The sequence below is a fragment of the Gouania willdenowi genome, chromosome 14 (genome assembly GCF_900634775.1).
Source record: "Gouania willdenowi chromosome 14, fGouWil2.1, whole genome shotgun sequence".
Classification (NCBI taxonomy): Eukaryota; Metazoa; Chordata; class Actinopteri; order Blenniiformes; family Gobiesocidae; genus Gouania; species Gouania willdenowi.
In genome coordinates, this window is record NC_041057.1 from 2,730,506 (window position 1) to 2,750,064 (window position 19,559).

The 19,559-nt window shown below is 32.9% G+C and overlaps 2 protein-coding genes across 6 annotated transcripts in view; both read right to left on the reverse strand.

Annotated features, from left to right (window-relative positions):
• Window positions 1-2,080, reverse strand: part of sptbn2 (spectrin, beta, non-erythrocytic 2) — a 71,320-nt gene extending 69,240 nt beyond the window's left edge. Inside the window, exon 1 of one of the 2 annotated variants that reach the window (XM_028466040.1) lies at window positions 1,822-2,080. The gene's annotated coding sequence lies outside the window, so the exon portion shown is untranslated. Of the gene's footprint in view, window positions 1-1,520; window positions 1,696-1,821 lie in introns of those variants that run through there. The other variant, XM_028466041.1, reaches the window with a different exon arrangement.
• Window positions 2,081-15,492: 13,412 nt separating this feature from the next.
• The window catches only part of ltbp3 (latent transforming growth factor beta binding protein 3), a 46,882-nt gene continuing 42,815 nt past the window's right edge, over window positions 15,493-19,559 (reverse strand). For all 4 annotated transcript variants that reach the window (XM_028466849.1, XM_028466847.1, XM_028466848.1 and 1 more), the window contains 3 exons: window positions 18,124-18,213; window positions 17,240-17,368; window positions 15,493-15,979 (listed from right to left, as the gene is read on the reverse strand). In XM_028466849.1, coding sequence (XP_028322650.1) covers window positions 15,828-15,979; window positions 17,240-17,368; window positions 18,124-18,213 — 371 coding nt within the window. In that variant the 3' untranslated portion in view covers window positions 15,493-15,827. The remainder of the gene's footprint in view (window positions 15,980-17,239; window positions 17,369-18,123; window positions 18,214-19,559) is intronic.

Sequence of the window (19,559 nt, forward strand, 5' to 3'; positions counted from 1 at the left end):
GTTTATATGTATATCGCCATTATGAGGAAAACAACAAATTCACAAAAATGACTCCAGAAAAATAAAATTATACACAAAAATGACACCAAAAAAGAAAAATTAAAACATAAATTACTCAAAATCACTCACAAAACAACTACAAAACCCCAAAATAACAGGAAAACACACAAAATGACTCAAAAATCACAATTACAGTCAAAAAGGGCAAAAAAAAAAAAAAAAAAACACGATTACAAAAAAATGTTTCTAAAATCACAAAACAACAATTACACACAAAAATGACTTCTAAAATGCAAAATGAGAACAAAAATTACTCAAAATCACTCACAAAACAACTACAAAACCCCAAATTAACACGAAAATACACAAAATACTCCAAAATCACAATAACAGTCAAAAACGACAGCAAAAAGACAGGATTAAAACAATATAAACAAAAATAACTCCAAAATCACAACAAAAATGACAAAATGTCTCACAAAACAACCCATGAGTTTTGGTCCGCATCATCCAGCCCTAACAACCTATGTCATAATATTATATTTTCTCCATATCACACAGTACTAATTGTACCCATCAAATTAAGGAAAGGTCATGAAATATGAAGCAAAATAATAATAATAATAATAATAATAATAAAGTCAACTATTATTTTTTCATGATAGACATTTAATGATTAACCCAATAAACAATATCCATAGGGTCAAATCGAATTGGGGGGGGGGGGGTAGTAAGGCTGCACAACTAATCGTGAATCTCATGATTACAATTTTGGCTACCACAATATATATATATATATATAATTTTTGCAACATACTTACAAAACACTGATTAAGATCCCCAAACAACATTTACAAATATTTACTAATCCTTCGTTTTAGCTTGTTTAAAGCTTTTCTTTTGCACTCTAAACTGTTCACATATTGTTTGTTAAAAAGAAGTAAAAAACTAAAAATAAAAAAAATACAGGTGTTTACCCTACAAGGACAAATAATCGTGATTAAAATAATCGTAATTATCGTGTTGGCCATAATCGTGCGGCCCTAATAAGTCCAGGACAGACTCAGTATAATAAATCTCAGTGCTATCATAACAAACACAACCACGCCATTCATTCATTCATTCATTCATGGAATCCAGTAGAGTGGTAATGATCTACACACAAACAGCTGGACCAGGGACAGATGTTGTATAGAAATCCACAGGCTGTTATACTAGTGTTGGTGATCATCGTGGATTCAAACAAAGGCAGACAGACATGGACACTGATGGTTACCATTAAGTCCCATTGCAGCCACCCTGGTTAGCCACAAACACTAACAAAATGTCCTACACATGTTTCACACACAAAAGAAGCCACACTAAAGCGTCATTATTATCATTATTAGCATTAAAGGAGTGTGAGTGTAGCTGATAGCAGCGGTGAGCTAACAAACACACGTTCACCTGATTGTGGGGCTTCTCCGTCTCATTAGCTGAGATTTGTGGATGAAAAATGACACAAAAAAACCACCGCTTACCGCCGTGTTTAGTCCCGGTGACGGTGTCTTTTTCTCACCATAAAACAACCGTCAATTTAATCGGTGGTAGAGGGGCACGAGCCGAGCGGCTATAAGATAATAATTCAAATGTTAACGGTTAACGCTGCTCTCGCTCCCAGGTGACCTGATCACGTTGCTCGGGTGAAAATCCTCCGCATCCTCCGCGGAAATAGAAGAAGAAGAAGAAAACGGTTCCTCCATCCGCGTTACGTTATGTTAGGTTACGAAACATAAACTAGCTTCACTTTAACAGCAGGAAAAAGGAGAAATCAAACCGTACGTGAGAGATGATGACCAGCAGTCCAGGTACTAGACGGATATCCTCCTCCGTGGTTCCCCCCTCCCCGACCGACCGACCGGGAGCAGAGCCTCAGCCGTTACCGTGTCCGTCCTTCGAGCACCGCTCAACAGGGAGGAGGAGAGCAAGGACAGAGTGGAGGTGCTGGTAGGGGGGTGTGCGTGCGTGGGGAGATAGAGAGAGGGTGTGTTTGTGTGTGTGGGTGGATGTTCAGAACCAGCACAGTCACATCATGAGAAATGGTTTTACCAGTTCTACCTAAAAACAGGAAGAAGAAGAAGAAGAAGAAGAAGCTTCTCCTCTATGGTTGACTCAGGTGCTGTCCCTGGTGCTAACAAATATACACAAAATGAGTCCAAAAACACAAGATTGCAACAATTATACACAAAGAAATGACTTCACAATGAATAAAATACAACAAATATACACAAAATGAGTCCAAAAACACAAGATTGCAACAATTATACACAAAGAAATGACTTCACAATGAATAAAATACAACAAATATACACAAAAGGAGTTTAAAAACACAAGATTCCAAAAATTATACACAAAGAAATGACTTCACAATGAATACAACAAATATACACAAAATGAGTTTAAAAACACAAGATTGCAACAATTATACACAAAGAAATGACTTCACAATGAATAAAATACAACAAATATACACAAAATGAGTCCAAAAACACAAGATTGCAAAAATTATACACAAAGAAATGACTTCACGATGAATAAAATACAACAAATATACACAAAATGAGTCCAAAAACACAAGATTGCAAAAATTATACACAAAGAAATGACTTCACAATGAATAAAATACAACAAATATACACAAAATGAGTTTAAAAACACAAGATTGCAAAAATTATACACAAAGAAATGACTTCACAATAAATAAAATACAACAAATATACACAAAATGAGTCCAAAAACACAAGATTGCAACAATTATACACAAAGAAATGACTTCACGATGAATAAAATACAACAAATATACACAAAATGAGTCCAAAAACACAAGATTGCAAAAATTATACACAAGACTCCACAATCAAAAAGATACAACACATATACACAAAACTAACTCCAAACACACACACACACAGACACACACACAGACATGCACACACACTACCACCACCCCAAAAACAAACAAATTAAAACAGGAAAATATACAAAACAACAATTATAGTTAAAGAAGACTGACAAACAGATAGAACTAGTACTCTTCTATTGTTGTCATTTTTAAACATTACTGCTGATTTAAAACAAACAGTTTATAATGCAGAAAGCACAGCTCAAATGCGTTGATCAATTCTTTCCAAAAACAGGAAGAAGAAGAAGAAGAAGAAGAAGAAGAAGAAGAAGAAGAAGAAGAAGAAGAAGAAGAAGAAGAAGAAGAAGAAGAAGAAGAAGAAGAAGCTCCTCCATCATGGATGAATCAGGTGCTGTCCCTGGTGCTAAATGATCCACAACCTTCACAAACATCACTAATTCATCATTAGAACCATAATGGTACCACAGATCAATGGTTTTTATGGGTTTGCATGCGTGGGTTTTGTTCTCTGTACAAACTATGAATGAAGCAATGACACGTTGTAAAAAACAAACTCCACAATCATAAAAATACAACAAATATACACAAAAATTACTCTAAAAACATGAGAATACAACACATACACAAAAATTACTCTACAAACATGAGAATACAACACATACACAAAAATTACTATAAAAATACAAGATTACCACAAATATACACAAAATTACTATAAAAATACAAGATTACCACAAACATACACAAAAATTACTCTAAACACACAATATTACAACAAATATACACAAAAATTACTATAAAATTACAAGATTACCACAAATATACACAAAAATTACTCTAAAAACATGAGAATACAACACATACACAAAAATTACTATAAAAATACAAGATTACCACAAACATACACAAAAATTACTCTAAACACACAATATTACAACAAATATACACAAAAATTACTATAAAATTACAAGATTACCACAAATATACACAAAAATTACAATGAAAATACAAGATTACCACAAATATACACAAAAATTGCTATAAAAATACAATATTACAACAAATTTGTGCTCCTTCCTTTAACCCAAAGGTTCTCAACCTTGCGGTCAGGACTCCATTTGGGGTCGCCAGATACCTTCAAGAAACTGAGAATAGTTTTTGAACAATTTGAGCCTATTTTTACTTATTATTACCATTTTTCTGAAACTACACCAAAAATAGGTTGAGAACCAATACTTTTATCAACATTAATTTTCTTTAATGTCAAACAGCTTTCATGTCACATTTAGGGTGAAAAAAAGGTCTCAGGACTACAGTATCTACCTTTATTCACTCACACTCCAGGATTCCCTCTTCCCACTAAATAATGTATCAGTCTGTCCGCTGCACATGGCTTTTTGTGACAGAGTAAGTCATCAAGATGTGGGTTATTCATAAAGACCTAGAAAAGCCTTCGGGGGAGGGGCTTCTAGATCAAGGTACTATATGTGTGCGTGTCGAGAGCAAAGGTGTAAATATATCTACTCAAGTAGAAGTTTGTTACTTGATTTAAATTAAACTCAAGTACAAGTAAGTCATACATAAAATACTCAAGTACAAGGAAAAAGTAGCTCAATTAAATAGTACTTATAAATACTCAAAGTAAAAGTTACTGGAGTTACTTTCACCCCCCCCCCCCACGTTTATTTTTGGTAATAAATCTTGGTACGGTTCCTTTGCATACAGTAAACATCTCATGTAGAAACTTAAAAAGGAAAAGATCAAATCTACCACAATTGAAACTTAATTTATTTTCCATCTGTATAAAATAAAAGGTTTGTCAAAATGTAACAATTTTACATTTTTGTCTTTGTGTGTTTTAGGAGTCATTTTTGTGTGCTTTCGTTGCCATTTCAAGTGTTTTTTTCTCTTTTTTTGTTGTAATTTTTTAAATTACAAAAAACAAACAAACAAATTTTTGTAATTTTTTGTTTTTGCTGTTCTACATTTTGTTGTTTTCTGTATTTTTGCTGTCATTTTTGTGTCGTTTTGTTGCCATTTTTGATATTTTTCTTCGTTTTTGTCATTTTTGTTGTCATTTTGTTTCTTTGGAATTATTTTTGTGTGCTTTTGTTGCCATTTTGAGTGTTTTTTTTTTAATGTATTTATATTTTTCTCCTATAGTTTTTGTTATTTTTTGTGTTTTTGCTGTTCTACATTTTGTCATCAGTTTAGATATTTTTCTTTCCATTTTGTATTTTTTGTTGTCATTTTTGAGTTTTTGTTGTTCTATTTTTTTTATTTATTTTTTTATGTGTTTGTGTTGTCATTTTGAGTGTTTTTCTGTCATTTTGTGTTTTTGGAATAATTTTTGTGTACTTTTGTTGCCATTTTGGATACTTTTATTGCTGTCATCAAAATGTACAATTTTTTTTTTAATAAAATAACACCAATTCAAATTAAAAATAATTATCAGGCCCTAAGTATAGCTACATTTATGAACTCTAAAATTGAGAAAATAACTATCATTCAATGCTGTTTTGGCACCATGTGCATTAGGTTCTGCGTGATTGTTGTTTGGTCATCTGTATAAAATAAAAATAATTGTCAAAATGTAAAATTCTTTTGTGTGTTTTGGGAGTCATTTTTGAGTGTTTTGGTTGTTATTTTTACATTTTTCTCCTATTTTTTTTTTATTTTTTTTGTTGTCATTTTGCGTCTTAGGGGTCATTTTTTAGTTTTGGTTGTTCTATATTTTGTTCTATAGTGTTTTTCTGTCATTTTGTGTTTAAGGAATCATATTTGTGCGCTTTTGTTGCCATTTTGGATATTTTTTCATTTTTTCTCTCACTTTTTTTGTTGTCTTCAAAATGTACAATTATTTTTTTGGACGATTTTAAAACAAGAAATAATAATTAACTCAGTAATGGTTTGGTGTAGAAATGTAACAAATTACTTGACATTTAAAAAAAAAAATGTACTTAAGTACGAGTAAAATTACTGATTATGAAATATTGTCAAAAAAAGTACTCGTTACAAATGTATCGCACTAAAGTGGGAGTGGAAGAGGTTTTTCACCACGACATGTGAGGAGATTTTGCACAGAAAATGGTTTAATACGACTCACTGAAATACAGTATATACAGTATATATAGTATATATACAGTATATATGTATATATATACATATATACAGTATATATATCCCTGCTCCTCAGGGATGGGTTAAATGCAGAGGACAAATTCCATTAATGTAATAACATTACATGGCCAATTAAAGGCGAAAGCCCCAAATTAATCTTTAATCTTCATATATATACAGTATATACACATATATATGCGCATCATGTTGAAATATGGTATTCGTTTTTGTAGTGAGGTTTGAACTAATACAAAAACAGATTTTGTTATTTTGTATAATTGATAATTGTCATAAACACACATAGTTACAAGTTAAAGTCGCTAAAGATTCCTTGTCTTCATACGAACACAGAACATTTAGCAAAAAGGAGATTCAGGTTTTTTCCTCATTTATTGCATTTTGCCTCCAACTCCAAATGTGCATCAGTGCATTAAACCATTTTCTTCCACTCCCACTTTAGCGATTTCTGCAAATGACAAACCTTGTTTTGCCATTTTAAAAATGATTTTGGAGTACGGCTCCAAAGACATTTTAAACAGCAGGGAAAATATAGAGATAATTCTTATATTTTGGCACCAGAAAACCAGCAGCGTCCTCAGGTCAGTGTATGTTTTGGTCAGTAAATTTTCCGTTCAGAAAAGGAAATTAAAAAAATATCAATTGATTTCTTCATCATGGTCAAGAAGGGATAAAAAAAAAACATTCAAAATGTTTTGTTTTTAAAACCAAAAAACAGAAAAACCAGAGGACAAAAATAATTTAAAAAAAAAGCCTGTTTTTATTATGGTGAGACCGGAAGTTGTTCTTTTCAAAATAAGAGCACATATGAGGACACTGCTGTTTTTCTGGTGTCAAAATGTATGAATTATATTTATATTTTGCCTGCTGTATAAAATGTCTTTGGAACCGTACTCCGAAATAATTTTTAAATGGCTAAACAAGGTTTGTCATCTGCAGAAATCACTACAAATATATTGCACACATTACATATATTATATCCAACTCACTGATATATATGTATATATTTATATCAGTGAGTCGGGTTAAATCATTTTCTGTGCAAAATCTCACGTCTTGCTGAAAAACTCCCACTTTAGTGGAATATTTTTGCAGCAATTTCTGCAGATGACAAGCCTTGTTTTGCTATAATTCATATCTTTTGGCACCAGAAAAACAGCAGCGTCCTCATATACCGGTATGTGCTTTTATCTTGAAAAGAACAACTTCCTGTCTCACCATCATGAAAAACGAACCTTTTTGTGTTTTTGTCCTTTGATATTTCTGTGTTTTTGGTTTTAGAAAAAATTAAAAATCAAGCGATTTTTATATGTTTCTTTATCTATTCTTGACCCAATTTAAATTTTAGCTTTTAAATTTGAAAACGAAAATCAAATTACCACTTGTTTTTTGATTTCCTCTTCTTACCTGAAAATGCAATGACAATAAAAAAAAAAAAGTACACTGACCGTCCTCATATATGTGCTCTTATTTTGAAAAGACCAATTTCCGGTCCCACCATAATAAAAAAACTGGCATTTTTTTTGTTTCCGCATCTGGTATTTTCTGTTTTTTGGTTTTAGAAATGAAAATTGAAAATTGGTTTTTTCCTTTTTGTACCCATAAAAATAACTAAATTACAGTGACGCGAGTACTTATTGTAATCAGTTACTTTCACCCCTGGTTTTAAGTGTAACAGTGTCGAGTTAGGACCAATTTATATTTAGAACATGTGGAAGCAAAGCTCCAGCCTTGATGGGGTGTGGAACTGAGAGCAATGGGTGTAGGTGGGGCGCCAAAGTGGCAGTGGTGGGGCCTTTATGGGATGGTGGGGCCTTTATGGGATGGTGGGGCCTTTATGGGATGGTGGGTGTCTGAGGAAACCAGCGTGCTGCTTATTATCGGCAGTTAGTGGTGATGGAAAAAGCTGTTGGTGTTCTTCTGCTGTTTTGCTGTAAATACAAAGTTGCAGCTGAAGTCACTATAGTTTGTTTGTATTGATTTGCACCATCATCATATCTAAGCACATTTGTTTTGTCACTACGTTGTTTTTTCTTTTTTTGCCGACTCAGCTTGTTGTTTTCATCTGGAGGTGAAGGTGACACAGACGTAGCTTCATGTTTATGCTGAGTGAACAAAGCCAGTCATAGTTACTATGGTTACATGTAAAAATACACAAAACAAATCCAAAAAACACGCAAAATGTAGTCTATTTAAATAATTAAATGAATTAATAAAAGAGATGCTAGGTGTAGAAACAACCTATAGGAATGTCTGTTGTCCCAACATTTTAAAGCCATTTGTCTCACAGATGATGATGATGATGATTTCAACCAGTTTGTTTATTCTTCCCAGGACTAAATGTGATTTACAGTTTACACTTAAAAACTAAATCAAACACACATAATGACAAGAAAAAAAACACAAAATGACAAGAAAAAAAAACACAAAATGACAAGAAAAAAAACACAAAATGACAAGAAAAAAAACACAAAATGAATCCAAAAACATAAAACAACAACGAGCGCACAGAAAATGTCAGAAAGATATACAAAATGATTACAACAGCACACATTATACCAACTAAAACACATTTATTTTTTAAAAACCACAAACATAAATTGACTCAAAAACACACAAAATGACAGAAAAGTACACAAAATTACTTAAAAATCACACATTATGACAAATAAAACAAATTGTTTAAAAAAGCCTGCAAATGCAAACATCGAGCAAAAAATTATACAAAATGGCAGTAAAAATGACTCCAAAACACACAAAATGAATCCAAAAACATAACTTACAACAACAAAAATTAATTAATTGCCAAAAAAATACAAAACAACAACAAACACATAAAATGAGAGAAAAATATACATTGTTCATCAATTTTGGATTTTCAAACTAATTTCAGGGTTTAATTAAATAAACTTTAATTAATAGGCTGCTGCACACATGCTGTTCATCAGATCATAAAAGAAGCTCTTCATAAATGTGTAATTATTGAAAGGCCCACACAGACACCAGGAACCCTCCTGGCCCCCACCTCCCCTCACAGACCTCCATTCCAGGATGGAGCTCATCCACAATCCACGGTGACAAAGGGAAAGAGCTGAGTGCAGGATATAAGGCTGATACTGGACGCCACTCTGAGTCCAACACACTGAGTTTTGCAGATTGCAGCAGTTTGAGATAAAGCCCCAGTGTCTGCTCACTTTAGACTGGACTGGGAGTGGGAGGGGCCACAAGTGCTGTGTGGGGACCTCAGATTCTTTCTAACCTTTCATTGCCTGACTGTTATAGTCCCAACCTCAAAACTGTATCACATGACTCCAAGAATAGGACTATTTCTATGTATGTGAATATTTTATGGAGGTATAATTTGTATATTTCATATTCAATCAAAAAAAAGTTTCAAATGTATTTTTGAATGCAAATAAATATTATTTGAAACACTTTTTTTCAGTAGTTGAAAAGTAAATTATTTATTTATTTATTTATTTTGCCTCATACAACACAAAGACAGAGACAATTACATTAAAAAAAATGACATTGACCATAGACAATATTTACATTTCACATACATCATAATACAGTAAGTGTGTGTGTGTAATATAATAATTATAATAATGGTATTGTGCTATTGGAGGGTGAGGGGAGGAGACAATAACAAGTTAATATTAGTCAAAAATGTGAGGGAAAGACACATTATATATAAATATATACATATACATACATGTACAAAATAGATATAATAAATATGAGGGAAGAAAGGGAAAACAACAAATAAATAGAATTAAATAAAAAGAAATTAATTAATAATAATTTTTAAAAAACATTTTAAACTTTAAGGAAGAAGGGAAATATTTTTATATTTTTGATTAAAGTAATATTTTTGCTTTTTATCTAATCCTGTTAACAGACAAAAAAATATAAAAACACAAAAATATTCAAAACACCATAAAAACAAACAAACAAAATGACATAAAAACACACAATATCCAAGTACACAAAAAAATACAAAAATATACAAAATGACCCCTAAAGTACAAAAAAAAAAACCACAGGAAGATGACAACAAAATGACAACATACACACGCATAAAAGCAACAAAAATATCCAAAACAAATCCAAAAAACATGCAAAATTACATGAAAACACATAAGATGACTAGAAAATACACAAAACAATACAAAAAAATACAAAAACGGCAACAAAAATATACAAAATGACCCCTAAAATGCTTTTAAAAAACCATCAACAAGAATACATAAGAAAACGACAACAAAAACACACAACATATACACACGTATAAAAGCAAAAAAAACCCCCAAAAACTAAATGGCATAAATGACTCAAAAGAAAAAAACAAAGACACAAAACAACAGAATATACAAAACGACAACAATATTAAACAAAATGACGTGCAAAATAAAAAATACAACAAAAATACACAAACCAAGAAGACAACCCTTTTGTTCTTTCACGTGTCAAACTCATGGTCTGGGGTCCAAATCCGGCCCTTTGGAGCATCCAATTCGGCCCACAGGAGAAAGTAAAAATGACAAAGAAAACATGAATCAATTGTGTAAATGAAACTTGCAGGGGCTCACAGTTTTCCCGGTGCTTATAACGCATGATTGCAGTCATTTTAAATGTTCGACTGTTGAAAAAACTCTAAATTCTGACAAAACTTTCAATTTTCCAAAAAGTATTACAGAATATTTAATAGAATTGGTCACAAAATCTAGAAAATTTAAAGTGTAGATTATGTTGAGACTCAAATCTGTCACTTATTGCTTGGATATGGTCGGTTTCTTACATATTTTGTATTTTATGTATACGTAAAAGTGCAAACTAGAGCACAATAATGTTGAAATTGCTCATTTTCCTACATAAAATGTATCTGTGGCCCACTTGAGGTCAAACTGCTCCTTATCTGGCCCCTGAACCAAACTGAGGTTGACACCTCTGATCTAAATGCTGACATGAATGTTGATAATCATATTTCTGTGGCCCAGCTGTGATAAAAAATGCACTTTAAATATGAACAAAATATATGACATCACTTTTCAGAGTTAAACCGATGGATTTATATCAAAAATGTGACTATGTCAGACAGAGAAAAACCTGCCAAGCTGTGCTGAGCATTGATTTTATTATGCAATGTTGGGGAATGTTTGTCTCACCACCAACTGGAGTTGAACTGAATCAACAAATGCAGAAGTTGAGGCTGCGATGTGGATCCATGTGCACCAACGTGCACTCTGCAGCCAACATGGCACTCAGCACGACCCACTAAAACTGATATTTTTATCCCTCAGAACACATTTTCACTCGTCTCCAAAGGATTCTGCTGTTATTTCGGCCTCTGTCTCTGTAACTCCCTAAACTAGTTAGTGGAGGTCACCCTGCTGCTCCACTTTCACATTATATAATAATTAGACAGATAGAAACCAGGACACAGTGAGGGTGTTGGTGTATAACGTAACTTAATGAGCTCTGAGCTCCACAATCAATGTATAGACGAGGGGGGGGGGTTCAATGTGGAATGACTCACTTCTTTCAACTATAGTGGAATGAACTGAGGCTGATTAAACCGAACAAAAACACACAAGATCGCTAGAAAATACACAAAAATAACAGAGACACACAAAACAACAACAAAGACACACAAAATGAGAGAAAAATATACAAAATCACTATAAAATACACAAAAACAACAGAGAAACATACAAAACGACAACAAAAACACACAATAAGAAAAAAATACATAAAAGTAACAGAGAAACATACAAAACGACAACAAAAACACACAATAAGAAAAAATACACAAAAGTAACAGAGAAACATACAAAATGACAACAAAGACACAAAAAATAAAACAAAAATACACAAGATCACAAGAAAATACACAAAAAAATAACAGGAACATACAAAACTACAAAAGCACTCAGAGAGCGCAGACCTCCACCAAGCGGTCCAAGCTCAGCTAACACGCTCTAGTCACGGTAACATGGTAAACTCAGGATTACCGTGACTATCTGTCAACATTGAGCTGTGTTACTATGACTACCATTCAAACATTGAGCTATTTGACTGTGTGAGAACCTATGACATCATCACAAGTTTTTTTGTCACCAAAATGTAATCACCTGTTCTTTGTCCCATTTATCAGTTTTCCTTAAAATTTTATCCAAATCTGTTCATATCTTTTCAAGTTTTCTTGCTAACAGACAGAATGACAGACAAACATAAAATTAGCGCTTTTCTCTTCTGCGTTTCGCTCTTGACGGAGGTAATGACATAAGAAAAAACCAAACGACACCAAAAACACACAAAATAAGATAAAATATATACTGAAAAATAAAAAGAACAGACAAAACAACAACAAAATACTGAAAATGACACCAAAAACACAAAATAATGAAATTATTTTTTGATTAGAACATAAATGATAAAAACTATAAAATAAATCTATTCAGGAGGCACTAAATACTGTTTCAATCCACTTCTTTACAAAATGAGATTATTTAAAATATGTTATCACTCATTAATTCCATCATCATGATCTATAGATGTTTTTTTCACAGAATTCTGAGCAAAATGTTGTAGTCGGACATAAGGGAGGACAGAAATAATACATACATTTGGCAAAATTAAATGGAATGAATCAACATTAGTCTGTCATTATGTGAGCTTTTATATTATGATCTTAAAATAAAAGAGTTTATGAGATGAAATGCTCGCTAAGGTAAACCAGCAGTTTATTTTAATGTATAACATTAAAGACAAACTCTTATGGGGCAGTTGCCCCCCCTAGTGGAAGATAAGGTGAAATACATTTGATTAAAATAAATTTTATCTATTTTTCATTTGCAATAGGTCAGGAGACTCATGGATGATTTATACTTGACATTTTTACAGACAAATATGTAATAAAAATGTATGTAACAATCTACTTTAATTATATCATCTACAGCAGACACACGGGCCCTCAGTCGAATTTTTAGTGGCCCCCAAGGTAAACACAAAAAATGAATCCAAAACCACACAAAACGAATGAAAATTACATAAAATGATCCCAAAAAAACACAAAACAACAACAAACACATAAAATGACTGAAACAAACAACATGAGGAAAATATACAAAATGATATCAAAAATACACAAAATTACTCCAAAAAGACAAATTAGGACAACAAACACACAATAATAAGAATAAAATCAACTAAACAATAATAAAAAAATATGCAAAATACCCCAAAACACACAAAAAAATCTTACAATGACACTAATTTGTGTCAGGAATGTTTTTGGAGACTTCAAATATTTACAAGTGGAAGTAAAAACTAGGCCATATTAATGTTGAAATCACTCGTTTTCTCACCTAAAATCTGCAGCGCACTTAGTGCTTAGTTACATGTCATTATTTCTTAAAAAAAACCAGGAAGATTACAGGGGAGAGATTTAGATGTTATTCTTACCAGGTAATGAGAAGCCTACGCTACCATGGCAACCATCGGATGCCTTTAATCTCATCCAAACTGAATTGATTGAACTCTGTTGTGCTATATTATAAAAAATACAGCATATAGAAAAAAAAACGTAGCCCAGAACAAATATGTTAAAGTATCTTTAAAAAATTACTTTGACCTCCTAACATGTTCCGACTGTCAACTGCCAGTTTTCTTCAGAGGCGTCTGCCGATCGCTTTGATGTGTACTTGACTTCCACGTAATAATTCCAGGGAGTTCATTTAGTCTTATTTTTGAACAATATGTTAGTTTCTTTTATTCACACTCTTTTTCTTCATAAAGTTTACTTTGATCTCCTGACATGTTTCGACTGTCAACTGCCAGTCTTCTTCAGAGGCGTCTGCTGATCACTTTGATGTGTAATTGACTTCCGCGTAATAATTCCAGCAAGTTCATTTAGTCTTATATTTGAATAATATGTTAAGGTTTCTTTTATTCACACTTTTTTTCCCCACAAAATTTACTTTGATCTTCTACCGACATGTTTCGACTGTCAACCGCTAGTCTTCTTCACCGGCGTCTGCTGATCGCTTTGATGTGTCCTTGACTTTGGCGTAATAATTTCAGAAAGATTTTTTTGGTCTTCTTTTTTGTATATTAATATGTTAAGGTTCCATTTATTCAGACAACTGTGTTTCAGGAATTGTACTTTCATCTCCTTCTGAAGAAAACTGGCAGTTGACAGTCGAAACAAGTCGGAATATCAAAGTATATTTCCCGTTTTGTTTTGTTTTTTTCCAGTAAATTTCCTGGAATAAAGCTGTGTCTGACTAAATGAAACTTTAACATATTATTCAAATAAAGGAGACAAAAAGAACTTGCTGGAATTGGTAGCGAAGAACCGTTTTAATGAAATCACATCACTACGAACAAAAACTCCTCCAAACACGTGAAAAGTTGACATCATGTGATTTATTTCAGTTCATTTCATCACAACAACAGCGTCTTTGGATTCTCTAAATATTTTCCACAAACAATTTTTAAAAATGCGGTAAACTAGAGGAGGTTTTCTATCGTAAGCTGCTTTATTTTTCTGCTTTACTGACAGTTTAGTGCATGAATCCTTTCCTTTACACATCATTCAAATCCACTTCTGTGCACATGTCAAATTATACAAAAAAGGTTTTTCATATTTTACATCAACAAAATAAACAAGGGGGCGGAGCACGGAATAATCCACTGTGAAAAGACTGTACAAAGAAATAAAAATAAAAAACAACCATAACAGAATAATTAAACAGGAGAAGGCTTAAAGGTGTGTCACACTTTTACAAGAGTGAGCACAACAACAACAACAACAACAACAACAACAACAACAAACACACCATTTATAATAAACTACAAAAACAATAATTACAAAAAGCAAACAGATGCATAGTTTTCCTTTAAGGACGACTGCAAAACAGCAGGGTTGGGGTCAATTACAATTGCGTGTTTGATAATTAAATACAAATATGACCTAATTATAATTTTAAAAATCTATTTCTGTTGTAATCTTAATTAAATTGTAATTGAGTTCAGATAATTGACTTTGTGATTGTAATTGCTGTGAAATTTCTATCAAAATTGCCAATTATAATTTAACGTAAAACTAGGGGAACCATGTTACAGTTCTATATGTCCAGTTCTACATATATGTAGTTAATAATTATTAAAATATGTTTCGTATACGTAAACATACTTGATTTTTAGTCACTTCTAACTTGTTTTTATGTCTCTGTTTATTAAATATGTATTAATATCTTTGTATATTTTATTTTCTAACGTATAGCTGCCTTTGGAAAGCACTTTATAATGTGTGTTTTGAAAAGTGCTACATAAATAAAGTTATTATTATTATTATTATTATTATTATATCAAGCTTTCCCACATTTTACCATGGGAAAAAACCCCTATATTTTCATTGATTAGGAAGGAAATCAATAGATAGGAAAAAAATTAGATGATAAATATTTGATTTTAGTGTATTTTACAGATGATTTAGGACCTGTTAGCATAAAAGATGCTAACAGAATGCTAACACAAGAGGAAGTTGAACTTTTATTAGGTTATTTATTTCACGCTCAGTAATCGTGATTTATTGTAAATTAACTTTAGTAATTGAGAACATTATTGTAATTGACTGAGGATAAAATAATAATTGTAATTTAATTGCAACTGAACATGGTTAATTGAAAATGTTAATTTAACTGAAAAATGTACGGTAATTGACCCCAACCCCGGCTTGTGTGTGTGTGTGTGTGTGTGTGTGTGTGTGCAACAGAAGGTGTTACCGACTCCTGCGTCGTGCGCACACGTTGGGCCTGCGCGTGGCCACAAAGCCGTGTTTGCAGGAACACTTGAAGGAGCCGGACGTGTTCACGCAGCGAGCGTTTTTACACGGATTGACTCGAACTCCTGCTTCAGCGCATTCATCAATGTCTGGAACACAAAACACATTATTACGTGAAAATTACAGAAAGAGAAAAGCTTTAACATTTTGATATCAGTGACATAGTTAACCTTTACTAGAAGAAGAATCGGGGCTTTTGCCTTTATTTATCGTCACATATGTTTTTACATATAAATGAAATGTATTCTCTGCCTTTAACCCCTCCCTAAGGAGCAGTGGGAGGGAGCAGTTAAGCGTTAAGGGACTTGCTCAACATCCCACAGTGTTGGCCCCAGTGAGACTCAAACCGGTGACCCTCCGATTACAAGCTTGTGTGTGTTTTTTGTGATTTTTGGAGTCAATTTGTGGATTTTTGTTGTTTCTTTTAATATTTTTCAGTTTTTTTGTGACCTTTTGTTGTGGAGTAATTTTAGTTTTTTTTGAGTAATCATGTGGATTTTTGTTGTCTTTTTAAATATTTCTATGTATTTATGCAATTGTTTTGGGTTTTCTTTGTCATTTTGTATATTTTTGTAATCATTAAACTTGTTATAGTCTTGGGAGTAATTGTAATACATTGTTCTCGTTGGCGTTATTATTTTTCTTCCACAATTCCTTTTTCCTAGAACTCCTCCTAGACTATTAATGCAGCACTAATGACACGTATGTCATCTCATAGGGACAATGTCAACGATGTGCAGTCGACCTTTTTTGGAGCCAAAATGTCAAGGTTAAGGTCAAGGTCGAGTCAAGTCTCAAAAACCAATATTTTCCATATCTCTATGAATATTTATTGTACAAGTCTGATGCTTACATTTATAAAAATAGGTTTTTCCTATAACTTGGCCACACATTGAGATACAGTGCTCAGACTGGTACCATTGAACAACATTTCCTTTCAATGTGTGACTTGTCATTTTTGCCAATTTTTTCAAATTTCCAAATACATATTCACCTTGTGAATACAGGTCTTGCCTAGTTTTGTTTGTTTTTAGAGTAAATTTGTGGTTCTTTGACAATTTTTATTTTTGTGAACTTTTGTTGTCTTGGAGTAATGACACAGACCATATAAACAAATCCAGCTATTTTCAAAAGCCATTGACAAGGCTGAATTTGTTTACCCCGCCCCCTTATTAGCATATAATGCTAACTAGTTTTTGCTTCACTAGTAAAGTATACTCGTGCACTAGTAAACCAACATGTGAGTATATGTACTCACATGTGAGCACTAGTTTAATACGGTTGCTATTACTGATGATCAAACAGCGTTCCATATGGAGCTCATGTAGAAGTGAACCACAGGGACCAACCTATACAGCGGATGCGTGAGTGGTCCAGTCTGAAGCCTGCGTTACATTCACACATGGTTCCCAGATATGAACGAACACAGCGGCCGTTTGCACAGCTGCATTCGTCTGAATCCTCCTCGGAACTGTCGCCTGTTAATGCAGAAACAAAAGTGACAAAAGCAAACTTCCATTAGAGTCACAGCATTCGCTGGGTGCCCATAACGTGCTAAGGATTAGGTGGAAATGGGAGTAATGTAGCAAAAATATGCCAAGAAAAAGTGATGAAAATAGGTTGAAATATGGCAAGTTAGGTGTAAAAAAATGAAAAATATGCATGAATGTGGTTAAATTGGCAAAAAATAGGCATGAAATATGGCGAAAAGAGGTTAAAAGCGACAATAACGGGTAAAAATACGTGACATTAGGTGGAAATGGTTTATACAGTAAGTGCTGAACATGTTTTGAAAGTGGAAAAAATGTGCAAAAAAGATATTGAATTGTGATGAAAAAGTGTCAGAAATGGGAGTAATGTAGCAAAAATGCATTAAAAGGAGCCAAAATATGGCAAAAAATAGTGATGAAAATAGTTTGAAATATGGAGAGTTTGGTGTAGTTGCAGAAAAAAGGTAAAAATAAGCAAAAATTGGCTCAAATTTTTCAGAAAATATTGTTCGTTTCTTGAAGGTATCTGGCGACCCCCCCCCCCCCCCCCAGTGTTGAGAACCCCTGATATTCTGGACTCCACATCCCAAAATGCAATGCAGGAAACTTTTTCAACAATTCAATTTCAACCTTTTACATCTTTTTTTTCTCTCGAGCAAATGATCTTAGATTTATTGATCTAATATGATGGATTTATCTGAAATAAAAGTGATGGTTGAAGGACACAGATATGTGTGTTTTACCTGGGTTGTAGTGGGCAAACGCTGCCTGGAACTCATGTTCCCCATCAGACTCCGTCTCCAGATGCATCTCACACAGTCGACTGAACATCTCTGCACACACACCATCAGATCATCATTAGTTACAGGGTTGGGGTCAGTTATAACTGTAATCGCGTAATTTATAATTAACACATATACACAATACAATATGGCAAAATTATAATTAAGGCCCGAGCACAACGGTGCGTAGGAGCCTATCGTAATGCACCTGGTTTTTTTTTTATTATTATCATTACAAAAAAGTGATTGCATTTTTCAGGGCGTAAACACAAAAATTTGATATTTTGGGGTATTGAACATGTGAATGGCAAAATGACTCAATGGCGCCCCCACAAAAATTGTATTTGCTCGCAGCTGCTACTGATGACATCATCACTGTGGAACTTCTGCAAAATTCTGACATCATCACTCTCTACAGTGATGACATCATCATCACAGACATACAGACATTCCTTGCTTTTATAGAGCGATGCGTCTTTCATCCAATACCGCACTGTTAAAGTGCTTCATAGATTCATATTTTTATTTTAAACATACATGTTTATTTAGTTGTGTTATAAAACAATCTTGACACTAAAGTCAAATGTTTATAGATGTAAATATTCCTCTAAGCAGCCCGTTCACTAGGATGATGTGCTACGCTTATGGAAGTTATGAAGAGTTTGTAGAGCTAAGTCAATGCTAATTAATTATAGCAGCTTTCATTTGTATGCCAAAAAAATTAGTTATGGTTTAACCCAACGGTCATTCATAGTCATAGCGCCACCTATTGGTAAAAGGAAATCATAGACATTATATTTGCACAGAATGTTGCAAAAAACTTTGTGATATAATCCTTGAAAATGTTCAGCTACGTCTCAACACTTTAACATTTCTGCCACAGCTCGACATGTGCTGCTTGCAGCTTTAATTGTAAATATCATTTTTAAAATCTCTTGCTGTCCTAATTGTAATTAAATTGTAAATGAGTTCAGATAATTGACTTTGTAATTGTAACTGCCATAAAAATTCTATAAAAAATATCAATTATAATTTAATATAAAACGTACAGTTCTACACATATGTAGTTAACAATGATTAAAATATGTTTCATATCAAGCTTTCCCACATTTTACCATTTAAAAAATTATAAATCTAGGAGTACACTGACACAAAAAAGGCTCAGACACCCACACCTGCAACATTAAAACCTATATTTTCATTGATTAGGAAGCTTAACAAGGCAACCAATATATATGAAATAAATGAGATTATACATATTTATTTTTAGTGTATTTTACAGCTGATTTAGGACCCGTAATCATAAGAGATGCTGATAGAATGCTAACATAGGTTAACTTTTATTAGGTTATTTAAAAACGTGTAAACAGGTGAAGAAGGGCAAAGGTGGAGTGTTA